Source organism: Halictus rubicundus, chromosome 4 (genome assembly GCF_050948215.1).
Source record: "Halictus rubicundus isolate RS-2024b chromosome 4, iyHalRubi1_principal, whole genome shotgun sequence".
Lineage (NCBI taxonomy): Eukaryota > Metazoa > Arthropoda > Insecta > Hymenoptera > Halictidae > Halictus > Halictus rubicundus.
Genome location: NC_135152.1, coordinates 7,899,077 through 7,917,367, shown reverse-complemented (window position 1 = coordinate 7,917,367; position 18,291 = coordinate 7,899,077). Strand labels below are relative to the sequence as shown.

Genomic DNA, 18,291 nt, shown 5'->3' with positions numbered 1-18,291 from the left:
AGCTCGACGATCTAAAACAAAAAAAGAAAAACATTGGTCGCTATACAAGAGGAAACGAATCGCTGAGACTTCCGTTAGGACGACACCTGTTTCCGTGTCGTTTTTTGTCACCAGAGCGATCATCTGAATTAGTTTTTTTACTTTGATACCGTCTTTACTGCGACCACTCGCCGTTCACTGACCTAAAGTATTTGTGAGCTACAATGTATAACTAAAGTACGCGTTGTAAAGTGACTGTATATACAAATATAAATTATGCGATTATCTTGAACCTTGCGTTTTCTTCAGCAATCCCATTAACATTAATACCGTCTAAGATTCGGGGGTGGAGTATACCCACCAGTGGAGGGGAACCGACTAAGATCGCGTAGCTCTGTGCGGCTTGGATCGAGACTTTACTGTACTTTAAGAAACGGTACACCCACTTTTCGGAGCAATATCTTTATTTTCCTACAAATACAAGTTTTGTTGTCGTATATGTATTTATATGCATTTGTCTTAACAATACCTTCATAAATACGTGAATATAACATGTACATGCTGATTTGTTCAAATATACATAATATAGTACTGTCCGATGCTCGGGACTCGAGCACGGAAGGCTCTCCGCATTAAGAAAACGATAAACGTGTACAGTAACAGTAGAAAAGAAAGAAATCGTGTCATCGAAACAAAACCGAACTAATCGTGCGAGTCCGTCGAATTCGTTCGAATCTCCGCTCGTCTAATTAAAATGAATATCAAAAGCTCAACAAAAAATAAATTTATAATATCGCCTGGATAACAATAATATTGCAACTGAAGTGAACGAAGCATGCGCATATCTTCTCTGATTAGTTCATCTGCTCGGCGATGATTGAAAATTGATTTATAATACGTGTACAGTGTCATTGGAAAATTTCCGACGAGCAAATTAATTTTTTCGACTGGTTACCGTCGGTGCGATGATGCGATAAATATATGACTTCAATTCCCTTATATGTCTATTTACTGCGATCATTTCACTACGCTACGGTGTATGTACAAATGTTTTACTAGCGCTATCTAAACAATATCGATTATGTCGTTTACATTGACACAGTGAATTTCTTTTCTATCTAACACGTAAATCCATCCACCTCTAAAGTGTCTTTAAGAGAAAAATGCGAACAGTTCCGCTCGATACGGACAGAATGTTCAAGCTCGACAATGGAAACTGACATTTTCGTTTTGACATTATGACACTTTTGCTAATTGTGCGTAAGGTAGCCCCGCAATCGCCATACACACACACACACACACACACACACACACACACACACACATACTCTTTTTCTTTCTCTCTTTCTCTCACAATTATAAAATAACGTTAACTAATTCTCATTGTGATGAATGAATGATTCAAAGTGTACAGATAATACGATGATTCTCAATCGAGATTACGAGTTGAAATTAATATAATACATTAAAATATAAAACAATAACAAACCGCAATAATAGATCTGACGACGATACGATGACAATGGAAAATATACAAATGTCTGATAGTACGTTGAATTTCCTAAAAGAACGCTATACTACGTAAATTAAATACATTACGCTGGTACCAATTCGCAAGAGTGTTGCACAGAACTGATTCAATCGGGTTCTGTGACTAAACGATACATACAAGATTAATATTACTGTAATATAATATACAGGGTACCTTAAACAATATATATATTATATTATTATTTAAACATTTTTATATACATTAATCGCAGATCTTATAGCATATTACAATAATATTAATGCGAAGAAACTGTAAAAGAATATTATTCTCACAAGTTCCCCGTTGTTGACAAACCTGTGTATTATATTAAACAAGAAAGATGATGGATATGTAGCTATAGCTATTTTCCGAAATTTTCGTTGAATTATCGATTAAAAATAACTTTAGTTACTCTACGTGATAACGGAGACTAATAGTTACGTTATACTTTCACTTGAGTTACGTGCGTTATTGTACAATAGCTCGTTAACAGATTTTTATACACGGTTCTCACGCGCGTGAAACGTAATACGCGTGGATCGTAATATGTGATCGGTAAATAGATTAATATTTGTTTATAAGTTACAGTAAATATTGCTTCTTTATGGAAAAACGCATGGACGGCAAAAATCTTGTGTATATCGGCTCGCGCATAAATAAAACGTTCCTGAACAATTTAATACAATAAGGCTGTTCAATGTCGTTTTAATATTTTCTTAACAATTTTTCAAGAAAAGGTTGTATCAAGATCGAATTATTTCAGCAAGATACCAATATATTTATCTTAACATAAGAATAACTCTGCGATTCATAAATTGCTAATATATGCCACATTTTCAAAATGGGTTCTGTTCGACTGAAAATACAACTGAAATGTTGCTTAAATAATCAATTCGAGTTTCGTGTAATCAGATTCGATACATTTATATCGATAAATGCATAAAATCCGCCATCTACCAACGATATATTATATTAAATATTTTTGAGACTCTTTGACTGTTTTAAAGTGAATTATTTAATAACACAGCTTTTTAAAGCTACGAAATGAAAATCATAAATAGAACTTAACGCGAACGTTGATTATCTATAGTGACAGTAGATAACAACAGCAGATATAGTCTTATTACAATATCATAGTAACAATAGTAGCGATAGCAACAATAATGATAATAGTGGTAATCTACTTACATGCAATTTAATAACTATTTATATGGTTGGTGCAAATAAAATGTATCTGCCTAATTCTAATACACGAAATTGCATAATTATTATACAATACCTTTTAGGAACTTGAAATTCTATAATATCGCTTCTGTATAAACCATCGATCGGATTAAAATATAATCAAAGGTTGAATTCGATTCGGTGCTTTTGTTACGGAAAGTACAGGTTTCAAATGAAATAATCGACAGCAATTAAATTCTTTTAAAATAGCAAAACAATGACAGTGGTTGTATTTTGTACGTCGTTTCGACTTTGTTCGTCTGATTGCTGATCACACAATTAAATTAATAACTCGAGATTGCATCACTTGTTGTCACGCGTTGTTACGCTATGCACATTGTTCTTGTAAAATCTACGTCAATACAGAATAGAATGTGGTTCTGACAGCTTACAATTAGTGTGAAGATGCGATTAATATAGAATTAATTGCAATATCGATACGAGTCATTTCTATAGTTACTGTTGATAATATACTGTCAATAGACCTGTCTGATAATATTTTGTACACAAGTATAAATAGTGTAAAAACTATTGGAAATAATACACTAACTCTACATAGATTGCAGTTGATGGGCGATATACTCTTGTACCAAAAAAATATTTACAAGTTCGTGATCTTTAAAATTTTAGTGGCTAACGTTAAATAGTTCTGTTCACTTTGTACAATATTTTACACTTGAAAGTGTCACAGCACGCTCACCCATAAACCTGATTGAATAAAGGCGTAAGACATAAGTATTGCTCCTGTGTTTCCAGCGAAGAGAGTAAAGAATATCCTCTGTTTAAAGTTACAAGAAATGTCTACTATTACCCATCAACTACATTTACATGACATACTTCAGTATTATTTTATAATATAATCCTCGAAACGTTCTACAAGTCCTGCTACGTTACATTTACTTCTTGAGTCTGTAAAATCTAATCGCGCTTGTTTATCGTCGTTGTCGCGCTACATGGTATATTGCAATAACACATTTTTTTATAAAATACAGTTACTGATCCATTTGATAATATATGTTACCAAACATACTCTATAGAATTTGATAGCTCGACAAAATAGAGACGGAATACGTTGTCACGAAGGCACGAGTAGGTCTTTGCTCTGTATAGATCGAACGATCCTTCAGATATCAAACGTAAACTCTTGTCATAGAATCTCGCTGTGAATTGTGGACACCGTTACAAGAAATTCTTCACTCGTCGCAGTCTCGGTAAAAGTGCAACGTGTACTCTGAATAATCGACGCCGTGTTTATTTTTACAAATATTCTGGAAGAAAGACACATTCGTGAGTATTTCATGAATGTTTACGATTCCTTAAAATTCTGATCTACTTTTATGTAAATTACCTCTTGAGGTTGTACAGTAGGCACGCGAAACCTCAATGTCTTCCTGAGATAATGAGCAACGTCCAGAAGGAACGACTGATCTCCTGGCTGATTGTTGTTTTCCATGTATTGTACTGGTTGCTGCAGCGTGTATTTTCGAACGCATATCACAGTCTCATCTAACCCAACGTTTGCGGGGAGAGAACATTGTTGCACCACTTGCCAATACCAAGGCATTCCACTGAAAGCACGAAATAGATAAAGAAATGAAATAGATCTTTATTCTAACTAAGAAATGTTAGTCACAGTAATATTCAAAATTATTTTACAATGTATTCAATATAGAATGACTACACAGAGTTGTTCACCTAAGTGTTTCCTTTGATTGTGATGATATGAAAAATATTTTCTATTCAATTTGTCTCTATGAATTTTGATATTTCATTTGTTGGACCGTGTAACGATCAAAGTTACAACAAGTTACAGGTATTATTGAGAATATAAAGGAACCTACACAAAGTGCAAGGTAAGATGTATGTCAGGCATATACTTCGAGAGAGGTATAACGCAAGTAACGTTATTCGGAGAGTCTTGCGACGATGCAGAGCAATACTTTTGATCGAGAGAAACGTTAAAGCTTTCCGCCACTATCCACAACTGCGGTTTGGGCTCTGGTGGCAACGACCCTGCTGCGTTGCTGGCTACCTCGCTCCAGTCCCCACCTCCATTCTCCCTTCTCGTCCTCTTGTGTAAATATTTATAATTATTCTGTAACAAATACAATTTCTTAGCACCACAACTGAGAAATCTATTCATTTTTGTCGTAGCTTATCCATTTATTTACCTCTTTCACAATTGTTTGTGTGCTTGGATCCGACGGACTGATACCATTCTGGAAACCCTTGCTGATCTTACGTTTCTCTTCGTGTACATTCAATGGCTGCTCTATATGATCTGCTGGAAAAGGAAACAGTCATTTGTACACACAAACACAAGAGGCAGAATTATTTAAATAACGAGAGAATTCTCTTCGAAGAAGGGTTTGTTGCACAATATGAAACTTACAAATGGACTTCTTTTCTGGGGGATGATCAGGCTGCGGATCCTCAAACTGATGAATTTTAGCAGTACAACAGTACATCTGGCAAAAACAATGATTAATTTGATATTATTCATTTGTTTAGCGGCGAATCAAGTAATCTCTAATTTTACCTGGCAAGGATTCTCAAATTCGGTGAAATGTTTAGGACAATTCGCAGGTCTGCCAATGGGAGTCGGACCTTTGCTCAACGATGAATCCACGTCCGATACCTGATCGTTTTCGTCCACGTTGCTGGGAACAGCACCTGCGCCTGTTCTGCTCAGCCAATTCCCCGGAAATTCGCTGAGGGATTTAAACCAATTAGAACTCGTGTCGATAAATAAAAAGAAGAGAACCAGACGGCTCATGATCGTTACGAACCTGTTCTTTTCGAGTTTTGGTTGCGGTCCCGAGTGACTGATTGGATACCAAGTGATTTCTTGAGAATAGACTTGCTGCTTCGTGTGCGGTGCTTGCGTGGAGTACACGTTGCTCTTGATGGATAAACTACCGTCCGATCCCCTGGTATGCGACCCGTGTTTGGTAAACGACGATGATAAAGTGCTGTCCAACAGCGAATTGTATCGGGGATCGTAATTAGGCGTGCTCGACACTGTCGACGGATGGGCTGGTCTTATAGCGAGCATACCGTTGCTGGCTACCGCCGACCATTCCAGACTGCTGCGTTTCTGGTATTCTAAGAAGTATAAAGTTGCCATTGCGACTAAGCTGAAAGTTGAATTGTTCATCTCAGAATGGTGACCTGTTCAAACCGAATAGATTTACATTAACCCTTGGACGGCGGAAGTTGGCTTCACTTCAAATGTTCCGACTAGTTTATAACTTTTCAGTAGCCAGTTTATGGAATATTTAGAATCTACTAAATACAAATGTAATTCCATTCTTTTAAATCGAAATCAATTCTATTGTTCTATTGTAAATATTTATCAACCATTACAATAAGTATAGACAATAAATATAAATGTTCTTCCTTCTGTGAAATTATTACGAACAAAGTGGTTCGAATCTCCATTGCAAAATAAAAATTTTCCTCCTGAATTGCAACAGTTTGGAATAAAATAGAAATTTATTTCCTTCCTTAATATGTCTAATAGGTTGAAAATAATATAAAAATATTTTCAAATTCTTGTAATGTTTTCACCGTCTTGTGTTTCTCTACTGTTGACACAATATATGAAGAGAAATATGAGAATTTGAATGAATTTATGGCTGTCACGAAACAGTCAGAAGTGTCCATCGTCCAAGGGTTAACGTTAAAAGAAATGACAATGGTATAAGAGTTTCAATTACCAGAACGCCATAATAAGAATAAGAATAACGATAATAATTTGAATAAATTTGTTGCTGCAAAGAAGTTCGTCCTCTCTCTCGCTCTTCTTCGCTTTTCCCTGTACAATGGTTTTATTATTGATAGAGGATGAGTATTTGTTGCTTGATATACTAGATATTGTACTAATGGAACTCTTGAGGCTGTCGCCCCTCTTCAGCTTCGCCAACCGTTTGTTTATTCGTTCCAGTTGGTCTATGCGGGTTTCCAAGCTGTCCGTTACCTGGAAACAATCACAAAATGGTGAATATCTTCAACGTGCAATTTGATCGTTTTGGAGTGATACGAGCATTATGGATATCGTACTTTACATAACTCTTTCACCGCACCGACGTTCTCCATGAATATTCTCTCCTTGTTCACCACCAAAAAGTTCTCGATCCTTTGTCCATTCGGGAGGACTATGTCGCCCGCCGGTAGCACAGCTTCCGGCAGTATTTGCTGTACCTCCTGCGCTATCACGCCCGTGTCTTCTTGCTGCTTTATATCCAAACCAGAATGCTGCGCGAACTCAGGAGCGTATCGGTAGCGAACCACTCTCAACTGCTGCACGTTTCGCAACTGTTCACGTGTATCGACCTCCTGCACGTTCTGTTTCGCTCGCGCGTCGCTGGGTTGAACTATGTGACCCGTCACCTGAACGCGGACATCAAATCGTGCCGATAGTAATTAACTAATCTGGCGTATTAAATTTGTGGAGTACAGTGTTCACTCTGTATATGTCAACAAATGCTAAAAATCCCAGAAGTATCCTCACTGCCGCAGGGTATACCCCGTGAGGGGCCATGAACCGAGACCTCTAGCTGTTCTTTTCTACGTTCGGCGTGGATCCAGGAATAGTATCTCCTGGCCGATATATGTCCCCGGCTAGACCCGTGTTTTGGACATATATCAAGTAAACACTGTACCTCTCTTTATTAAATTCGATGTACACAAGTGGTCTTCCACGATGGGACGTTTTAAATCACGGAGCTTTTAAAGTTTATTTAATAAATACCTAGCGAATGTAACGACATACCTTCATATTACCATGAACGACCAAAGCTTCGTCAGGTCTGTCCGTGTTAATTCCAACCCGACCAGCATGATAAACGCTGTCTGGCGCTGCACCCCTTTGCCAACCCCCTTCAGCACCTACGCCGCTGCCCTCTGACTCGAACTGACCCGGATTACTTGCCTTTGGAAAAACATAAATTTTTCGATTATGTACTTTCTTATAATCTTACACACTGCGGATTCTTGTGGCCATTATAGAAATCAGAATAACAGATTTATTTAATCCGTGGCATATTTGTCCCACGACAAGCAAAATAATGGAAACAACCATCAAAAAGCTTTTGATAATACAGTAGTAGTCATTTTGAACCCTCTACTTTGAGATCAGTCTTTGTCCTCTTGTTGAATTTAATTATAAATAGTTAATAATTTTGACTGGCTGCTAACTAAATTAGAACTTCCACTAGTAATAATTTTCTTATGGTTCTTATGGTACAACAATACTGTCTAACCAGCAGTAACCAGCAAGTCCAGTTAAAATTTCTTTTTAGTTATTAGATTTGTGGAGTTGTACTACTGCAACCACAATACTGATTTCAAAGAGCCCGTTGCAGTAGTGACATAAAGAAAAACACTCACCCTAACTATTATCCTCTCCGACGCATGAGCCACCACTTGGTAGCTAGCTTGGTCCGCGGTGTGAGCGTGCAAACCAACAACCAAATGAAAGTATCTTTGGTCTGGATTTGGTTTTCCCTTTTTTCGCATGTTGTTGCTGGTCGTCTCGCTAAAGTGAAGACGACCGACGGTCACCTTGGTCACCCGTTCACCACCCAGTTCCACCCTGAAAGCAGCTCTATTTTAGCGTAACGCAGTAACTTTTTGACATATCGTTCGGTAGAAAAGAATTTCGCACCAAGGGTTCCGAAAATTGTTCGTAGCATCTTCAAATGTAAAAATGCAAACCAAGGAATAATTATACGGATGTCCCAGATGTGCAACAATATTAAAGGATGATTACGTTGGTTTTAAGGGACGTTCGAGAACACCCTGGGACACCCTGTGCACAATGCTCCACAGATTGTATTGTTGGTAAGAATTTTTCCGGTGTTAACAATTTGCAGTATTTTTGTATTATTCTAACCTCATTAAAATGATTCAGAACAGAAATGAATGTCTACATATGTAGTTCTTATATTTTGCAATTAGTCAGAATGACCCCTTTCATCAATATTTTTAAAACCAGTTAATATTCTTGCTGGAAACTTTTTAACATAGCAGACCGAAGCGTACCGAAGCAGTAAATCTAATTTTTCCTAAATTTTGTCACGTTATTGACAAGTGAGGGAACAAATGTTATCGAAATGTATCTTAATAAAAACAGAGGACTGCACGGAAAAATAAAACGATAAAAATAAGTGGAGGGTCTGTTGCAAGCATTCCTGAGCTTTTTATTGAATTAAACACCCTGATTTGCAGGCCAATAGTAAAATTATATAAAATGAGAATATGACTTTTCCTTGAACCTTGACCTCTGAGTTAATTAGCAGGCTGAGACTAATTACAAGCGTGGAGCACTGTGTCTCAGTATTTAATCAGCCGCCGACAGGTTTGCCAGTGTACTTACGTCACAGGATGAAACGGTTTCTTGCTCCTGTCGCTCTGGCTCTGCTCGACTCGGATCGTCTGCGTCGGCGACTCCACTTTGACGCCATAAAAGTGTAATTGGAAGCTACTTATCTTTTTCAAACCTTCGCCGGTCCGGACGAATATAGCTTCGCCTTGTAGCTGCGCGTGGCAGGTAATCTGAAAAGTCACGTCGACCTTAATCACATCTGCTTGTTCTTTGCTGGCCCCGGCGAAACATGGAAATGCACGTCGCACAGTGGGCGAAAACGCGATTTCGGCGCTCGAAAATGGAAAAATTTCTTTTGGTTTTTAAATAAATGAGTGATGAGGATGTTTTAAGAACATTCCAAAGGAAGCAAATCCGAAAAAAAATTTTTTATACCCTCACCACGACCCACAGGAGGCCGGCAAAGTTCGAGGAAAAAATTAAGAACGTGAAATTGTCACCTTTCACATGATTGTTTCAATATTCAAGTGCAATTTAAAAGAAAACTATTAGAAATAGCTGAGTTGAGTTTCGACAGTACGAAAGCTTACATCTTCTAGGATTTAAAACGACGTTAAAACAAGTCATTGTTATTACATTTTGAAAATTATAGTTTTTTTCAAATGAGCACAAGTTTTTCGCCGGAATTTGAACTATAAACATGAACATCTCAGCCGAACCTAATTGATTAGTTGACCAAACAATGCAAAAAAATTAATTTGCGACAACTTGCAACAAATCGACCAGAAATTACAGATTTACCTCAGGAATATTAATGCAGAAGAACAGATATATTAATTCCACTTATTCTATAATATGTTTAAAACCTGTGTAATTAATAAACACCGTGTAAATTCAAATTGATTTTTGTTGCAATTTGAAGCTACAAATGTTACCTTTTTACCTATTAAATTTCATTCGATTATCTCTAATGGTTTAGAAGTATCTATTATTTTAGAGCGGCAAAATGGCATTTTCGCCCACTGTGCGCCGTTGGCAACGGTGTCGCCCGACAGCCGAGCTCCCGGCAACGGTGTCGCTCGCTACCTGAAAATGATTTTTCTTCTGGCAAACGAACGCGTCGTCCGAGTTGCTGAAATTGAATCCCTTGTCCGCGTCGACGCGGTAATGCGGCACCGGCAGCTCCTTCAGATTGTGGTCGCAGAGAACGTGCCAGGACGTCTGCTGAAAGGGGTGAAACCGGATGCACTGGTAGCTCGCGTCGATGTAGCTGTTGTCGGCGACCTCGTCGCCGTCGAGGACCGCGCTGCTGCTGCTGCAACTGTGCTCCACCGTTCCCAACTCCGGTTCCTGTGGATCCCGCGTGTAACAAGTTAAAAACTATCGATTTTGCGACATGGAGATTAATTCTGGACGATTAACCTTCCGAGCATCGGGGCTTCGCAAAACGCTTTCAAAGAAAGAATTAATTATTTTTCACGCCGCAGTCTCGTCCGCAGTGACAGCAGACTCTTTGCGCCGCCGACGCGCGGAAGGTTAAGTGACGAGTGTCACAGAGATGGTTTGTCGATCTGAGTAACAAAAAAGTTTACTCGTTGCACCTGCTTGACGTGAACAAGCCCATCCTGGCTCAATTTCCTCTTCTTCGGCGCTGACTGCAGCGACGAGTACAAGGTATTGATGTTACCAGGACTGTGTTCATGCGGAAGAGGAACTAGAGTCTGACCTATCGGCTGTTGAGCTTGGAGGCTCGGTGTTGCCGGTTGAAGATGAGAAGTCAGGACCGAGTGAGTGAGCAACAGCGGATCCGTAGACGGAGCTAAGGTTCTCGGCGAGGAGGGTAACAGACTCGGCGCGTAGTTCGGCTGATTGCCTTGATGATGAAGAAGCATTTCTTGGAGAGCTACCTTTTGATCTGGAAAATAGGGACAGGTACCATGCGGTTTGAAATTCCTGAAAATCTGGAACCCTCAGTCTTACCTCGGTTTTACCTTTCGAAGACGGTATTTAGGAATTTAATTGGTTATACTGTGATTTCTCTATATATGTCGCCAATGCCTGGATGATAAGCGTCGCTGAATTATTCCCACTACCGCGCGATATACCTCGTGAGGGACCAGGAAGCTCGAGAGGCCTCGTTTATGTCTCCTGCACGATACACGACGCTGGCCAGACCCGCATTGTTGACATATATCGAGAATTCACTGTATTTCCATATCGAGCATTGACCAATTTTAGCATTGCGCCAGTTTCATAATCAAGGACAAATTGAACTGAGAAAATGAGGGTTAACATGCCGACTCCCGAAACTACCATCATATTCTAAAAAAAGATGTCATTTGTTTTGCAAGACGAAATTTGAAGAGTTATAGTTTATCGCAGTGATTAGAGAAAGCAAATGTAAAGTAAGTAATTTGTAATTTGTTCCGAATAGACAGGTTGAAAATTATTTTCTCGTCAATACAAATTGGTGATTAACAAAAGTGAAGGACTGTAATTTGCAATGAAATTCTCTCGACAATCTATTTTTACTAGACAGCGGATTTTATGCACTTATGACAAAACTGAGAAGCTAATGATAGAAGAATAATGATACAGCAATTTTTAGTGGTGCCTTACAGTCACCACTCGAGTGCTAAAGGTTAAGAAAGAAAGTGAATTTCTATTTCTTAAATTTTATTTCCATTATATTCTGTTTTTTTTTTATATTTTATTTTGCATAAAGTTCCGCTGTATAAATCATAGATTCTCGAAGCTTATAGAATATTCAAGCACACGATTAAAAATGAACCAATTAGTCTGCCGAAATTTAATATAGGGTAAAATTTCCCTAAAATTTTTTAATCTAGTCAGAATCTTCGATTTTTGGATAGAAACCAGAATTTCCGAATTGGCGTATGTAAATCACCGTCATCCGTTTAAATGTCTAGAATCGTGTTCGGCTCTGATGTATCGCGTGTTTCTCAATTTATTATCATGGAGACTGACTTTTATATCTTAACTACACGCGTGATTAAATCAGAGACTTAAATCTTGAGTTTCTCACAAACTTACGTGGCGAATGTACGTGTTGAGTTTCGTTGTGTCCAGGCGGCGAGTACGGCGGTTCGCTGCCGCTGTCCGGTGGACTTTCTGGCAACGCGTGTCTAGAAACGGCAGATAAAGTCTGTTTATTTCATTAAGATCACTTTGCGCGTATGTCTATATACGACTGAACGCATGCATTATGCGCATCCGCTTATCCTCTTCCTCTGCTATTGATCGTTTGATTAAATTAAACAGAGAAAGCGGCATAGCTGAATCTATTATCTGGCGAAAGTCCGATCACCGTACAAGGGTAGTTCCACGTCCCGGTAAAAACGTCAAAACGAATTCTTAGTAATTCTCGCATAATCTTGTGTACTACGTCCAATATTGTACTATGTGCAGTGGAACAACAAAAAAATAAAATAAAATAAAAAATTTTATTTTATTTTAAAAATAATTATTTCTTTCTAAATATCTAGTACAATATTGTACTACATGTAGTGGAACAAAAAAGAAATAAAATAAAATAAAATAAAAAATATTATTTTATTTTTAAAACAAATATTTACTTTTAAATATCTTTATATCGAGCGGGGCATACAATGTGATCGTTAGTTTCTTGGTGTTTTGTTACTTTATCAAGATATGCAACTGATTTTGAATTTTCGTTTCAAAACTTTGTGAACACTTTCGCCAAAATAAGAAATAGCAACGAAGTCACGTCTGTATTTTGAAGCTTGACTAATTGAAATTAGTGTAATCTTAGCATATGCAACGGATCGCACTTACGGATGGACGTAGGATTGCGGATCCTTGTAAGTGGCGCCATTCGGCACGGTTGTGGTACCGGAAGTGCAGGTGCTCGATACCGGATGATTTTGGGTAATCGGTGACGGTAGTCGAGAAGGTGGTTGCTGAGGAACCGGCCCATCGACTCGGCCATTGTGAGTGGTCGTGCCGCCGCCATTTTCATTATGCGCGAGTGTATCCGCGAAATATCTGCAATCAAACAATAAACTCTGTTATTACTGATTACTTTATGAAAACCAGGATGAGGAGCAAATTGAATTGATCAACTAGAAAATTCCTTATGGTAAGGGTATAGGTGTTACCAATGTTTGTTACCACGTTTTGTTGTAATTGAAAAATCTGTAAATACCATGACACTAACTAAGATGTACACATGCCTTATTTCCCTAGGCAGTACTTTACTGTAATTGTCATAGCACAAATAAATGTATGAAGATTATCAAAAAAATGTGGTCAAATGTATAAAGGTCATAAAAACAAAATAGTCAAATTATATAATTTATTTTTCTTTGCAACGTTCGATGATAAATACAAAGTGTCCCATAAACTTTGTATTTCCTTGAAAAAACTTATTCCTAAGGCCATTTGGAATTACTTTTTCCTTTACGGAAATGTTCTCCGCGACTCTGTTAACGAGTTATTAACGAAAAACGCGGACCAATCAGAGCGAGAATACAGCGGGCGGGCTCTGGCTCAGCCAATGCGAATGCCATAGCCGCGCTCTGATTGGTCCGTGTTTTTCGTAAATAACTCTTTAACAAAGCCGCGGAGAACAATTTCGCAAAGGAAAAAGTTGTTTCAAATGATCTCAGGAATTGTCTTCTTCAAAGACGTTCAACATTTTTGAAACACCCTGTATAAAATACAAGGATAGTAAATTAAATAAAAATATTCTCATTCCTTCCGAGAACAAACACTGGCACATAAAATTGAAACAAGTTAAACAACCCCCGGGCGGTCTGCGGACAACTTTGTCGTCCCACAGAAATAAGAATTTATCACCTGGCAATAAAAGTTGCGTTTCGGAGGCAATGATGTTTAACAACACGGCCTTCGAACGGTACTTCATTACATTCACGAGAGCTCGCCTACCGTTGTTTAGTTGGTCAATAAATTTTCGACAGTGCATTCGTATTCGAATAAATAACGGGTATTATCTGTAAGCACGTGCTGGACGTGCCAACAGTACGAGGAAATGAATTATGCCGCTGCGTTCGCATTAATCGACGTCGCGCGGTTGTGTTTTGCTAAACGTTTGACTTTTAAATCGCGTTTCCTTTTTTTACTTTTGCATTTTAAACTAAACTCCAGATATAATATACCGTTGCAATCGTGGTATCTGCGTCGCTGATGCGTTATTCTCTCGAAATGCAGTGATTTCTCTGTATATGTCGCCAAGAACTGGACGATAAACGTCGCAGAATTATCCACACTGCCGCGGTATCTCCTGGCCGATATCTGTCCGTGGCTGGTCCCGTGTTTTGGACTTATATCGAGTAAACACTGTACTGTACAGTAGAAAAGAACAGCGAAGCTGTACCCAGAATAGTGGGGATAGTAATAATAACTATACCCAGCAGCAGAGGGGATAGCTCTGGGACTTTTATCGGCGAAATATTTCGGACATATATCGAGCAAAGATTGTACCGTTTTTGCAGAACTATCATCGGTTTCGTGACAGGATCGTTCTTCTTTTCTCCCCGAGTAGATCCACGAGCTATCGGCCGGCAGGATTAAATCTAACGAATCAATCAGAACCGGCAATTGCAGAATCTAATCACTATCAATTTATACTAATCGTCGCGTCGGTCAAAGAAGGATCCGATCGATCGGTCCGAGACGTTTACGCTCCCGGAGACAAATTTATATATCCTTCGGAGTTTCCCGCAGCGAACTTCCACGAACTCCGAGTCGACGACATAATTTGCATTGAATAACACTCACTATTATGGCGAATCCCCCCTAATTATGTAATTATCCTGTCACGATTTTAAATTCATGATTCGGGGAATTTATACTGACCATCCATTAATAGTCTTTTCTTTTTGCTCATGTTAGCTTCTTTGGGGTTACATTGCTAGCGTTATACTGCGTTCTATTGTGCGTCGCATGCAAAACTCGTGTGCACATTGCAAGAAATACGTCATTGTTTATTTCTTTAATACAGTGGTAGTCGTAAACAAGCGATAATGTTCGTGCTCCTGCTTGAAATGACGAAATTGGAAGATTATGGCGAGTGTTATGTTTACGACCTATTCGATCTGCTGAACACTCATTTTGAAATCGATGATCAGCAGTGGAGAATTTTTTAATAAATTGTCCAAAAGTGACAGCAATACCGATCATCTTCTAGTAAATTGTAACAACTTCTTTTGAAAAATTTAATGGGCAGAGTAGACGAACTAACTTTAAGAAATAAAATGTAAGAAAAATTGATAAAAATTATAAGTAAGGGTTCAAATTGTCCTAATCAGTACCGACTGTGCACCTATTCGAAATGTCTGCTTTTTTTAGAGTTGAACAGCATTTAAACGCTGTTTCAGACTCAACCAACCGAATGTGGACCAGATGGAGCTCAAGAATCTTGATAAAAACCACTTCAGACACACAATAGACCTCACACACATAACCACCCCACACACAGCACTCGAGACATAAGGAACTCGATAGTCATCATCACCGACTCAATAGACCAATACACAACTCCTTCGAACACAATAGACTCGATAGAGACTATCCTCATCAGATCAGGCATCCTGAGACACTTGGAGCCTCTGTAGTCTCTAACGAATCAAAAAACTTTGGAATTTTCCCTCCTAGATATCCGAGGCCCTTGAAATCGTCAGAATTTGTGGACCCTCTAAACTGTTGCACTCCTAGGATTCCTCGTTATTTATAAATAGACTGCGGATTTTATGCATTTACGACAAAAATGAGTAGGTGTAATTCAAAACAGTAAAACCATTAGAAGATTTTAAAAATACTATTATATTATATAAAACTCCCTGAACACTCGAGATCTTTGGGAGGGTCTCTGAAATTTTGGGGATCCTTATGGTCCGTGAGACATAGCAACCCCTGGGACCTCTACGACCCTAAAGAAAATCTTCAAAAATCTGGACCTCGCTTCATCAAGTCTCACAAATCATAGGTCCCGTTTTATCATTTTCCGGTAGCCATAAATTATATTTACACTGCGTTCTACAGTATCTAATTAAGCATTCCATATTTCTTTTTGTCACATTCCACGAATGTCATAATGAATCTTCCGCGATCGTGTAATATCAGCTCCTAATGACCGACGACCCGACAACACGACGTAATATATTCTCGCGTTCATCCGGTAGAACCTGCTACGTTGACCTTTACACCGTTCAGATTTTATCGGATTTTGTATGTCCTGACTCTCCTCTACGGAAGACATTAAATTTCTCTCTCTCTCTCTCTCTCTCTCTCTCTCTCTCTCTCTCTCTCTCTCTCTCCCTCTTTTTTTATATATCCGTTCTTTCCGCAGACTTCTGAAGTACGGGCGCCGCGATGATTTACGGAATCAGTGGAGCGCTCCGGAATTAATCTCGCAGTTTTCTTGGTAACCTCACGAAGCAGGAAAGATCAAGGGTGAATCTTCTATCTGGCCGATCCGTGAATGAAATCTGTTTCTGAGATCAGCGCGGGGCCTTTAATGGATCGAGTGCGTTAGGCTGGATTACCAGTCCTAACGCGGCAAGCACTGATTCCATCAATTCCGACCAGCCTGTCCCTGTCATTATATCATTACACCTCTGCGGTCGCTTACCACATGATATCTGTCTGCTCTTTCTCAACACGCGTCCACATTCGAGTCCGTACACTCGGTTCGCGATGTGTGCTCGGCTCGCCGCGCCGCGCTGGCATCAACGTCCCATCCTCTTTTTGCAGCATGCGTGCCATGCAGCCGCGTACACTATCAATCAGAAGTTTTACACCGAATCCTCTGGCCGTTACAGTTTCACCCTTACACGTATTCGCGGAAATAGTCGCGCAAAATATCCTCCCGCACGCTCCCATCCATTTTCAATTTCACTAATCAGGTTGGCCAATTGTGTTTCCCACCGCAATCTCAGATTTTGAAGAGACACATTCGATCACAGGAAAATCGCACTGTGTACATACAGAAATCGTACAGTGATTTCTCGATATATGTCGCCAAGTATTCTTCAAAAATTCTTGAAATAAAGTGAACGATCGATTGTGAAACTAGAGGCTTCTAGCTAGAAAATGTGTGAAAATTGATGGTCGTAGGATCATTTTTGAAGAAATTATTGCGGTTTTAATGTGGGCAATTTTTCGAGAATTGAGAAAACAAATGGCAAATACTTCCTGGCTCCACTGTGTATGCTATACTGTACGTATACATATTTGTTTGTATTGCGCCCGCTTGTAAAAAATATGAAGTGACACGAAACCTCGGTTTCGGTTCTGTTTCGATTCTATTGAGATTTTCAGGCCGAGCTGATGAGAGTAGACGATGTACCGAGGAACTGAGTGATACATTGTGCTCGGAGCATTCAATTTAGAGATTTAACGCGACGAGTTCTATGGTTGGCAGGAAACGCGCGTGCCATTGCAACACGCTGGTAAGCGCATTAGATCTGAATTCTTTAATTGGCTTGATTCGAAACGAGGTGCTTGAAGTGACAACGTTTTGCCGTTAGCCCGAGTTCGTGAGCACCAGTGCCACCGCCATTTTCCCCTTGCAAAACGTGGACAGAAACTGTTCGCGTGCTCCCAAAATTCTACTTTAAGCCTAAACACATTTTTCGTCGGACACTGTTCACTAGATTGCCAAATTTGTTTATTTTACTGTCGCCCTCAGTGTATGAGAATAAAATGATACTGTATTCCATTTTATTACTAAGTATTTTATTATTAATTATTTTACTTTCTTACTTTAATTATTTAATTATCATTTAATTATTTTATTGCTAAGCAGTGATTGGATTGTGTGTCGTTTGCAATGGAAATTCGTACTATGGTAGTAACCTGGAATTGATTAAAAATTAAAAGTTAAATTTATTAATAGTCTCCTTATACTTGACTTATGCACGAAGGCACTGTTTAACAGCGGTATTATTATTTAAACACGAAGGTTATATTTTTGTTCAAAATCAGATAATACATGCTTACTAATTCTCCACGTATTTTTTGTTTTGAAAATGTGAGATAAGCCTTCTGAGGACTGTTTCAATTATTTTTCCCATTTATGGATTGCTTCGGTCTTGAATAAATTCTACCAGAAATACGCCTGAAGTAGTTTTAGAAAAATTGATTGAATCTTCTTCAATTGTTAGTACACCAGTCCAATCTTCTTGTCAATCGTGGGACACGCGCGCGGCGATAACTAACAATGATT

At 38.8% G+C, this 18,291-nt stretch overlaps 1 protein-coding gene across 4 annotated transcripts in view; it reads right to left on the bottom strand.

The window, feature by feature from the left end:
• Positions 1-425: 425 nt before the first annotated feature.
• Positions 426-18,291, bottom strand: part of LOC143353324 (myelin regulatory factor homolog 1) — an 89,305-nt gene continuing 71,439 nt past the window's right edge. The window contains exons 3-18 of one of the 4 annotated variants that reach the window (XM_076786549.1): positions 12,879-13,088; positions 12,117-12,208; positions 10,655-10,977; positions 10,149-10,412; positions 9,114-9,292; positions 8,126-8,342; positions 7,509-7,667; positions 6,797-7,126; positions 6,454-6,713; positions 5,524-5,871; positions 5,274-5,445; positions 5,127-5,202; positions 4,906-5,018; positions 4,576-4,829; positions 4,083-4,302; positions 426-4,002 (exon numbers count right to left, since the gene is read on the bottom strand). In XM_076786549.1, coding sequence (XP_076642664.1) covers positions 3,928-4,002; positions 4,083-4,302; positions 4,576-4,829; positions 4,906-5,018; positions 5,127-5,202; positions 5,274-5,445; positions 5,524-5,871; positions 6,454-6,713; positions 6,797-7,126; positions 7,509-7,667; positions 8,126-8,342; positions 9,114-9,292; positions 10,149-10,412; positions 10,655-10,977; positions 12,117-12,208; positions 12,879-13,088 — 3,292 coding nt within the window. In that variant the 3' untranslated portion in view covers positions 426-3,927. The remainder of the gene's footprint in view (positions 4,003-4,082; positions 4,303-4,575; positions 4,830-4,905; positions 5,019-5,126; positions 5,203-5,273; positions 5,446-5,523; positions 5,872-6,453; positions 6,714-6,796; positions 7,127-7,508; positions 7,668-8,125; positions 8,343-9,113; positions 9,293-10,148; positions 10,413-10,654; positions 10,978-12,116; positions 12,209-12,878; positions 13,089-18,291) is intronic. The other 3 variants (XM_076786550.1, XM_076786552.1, XM_076786551.1) reach the window with 3 other exon arrangements.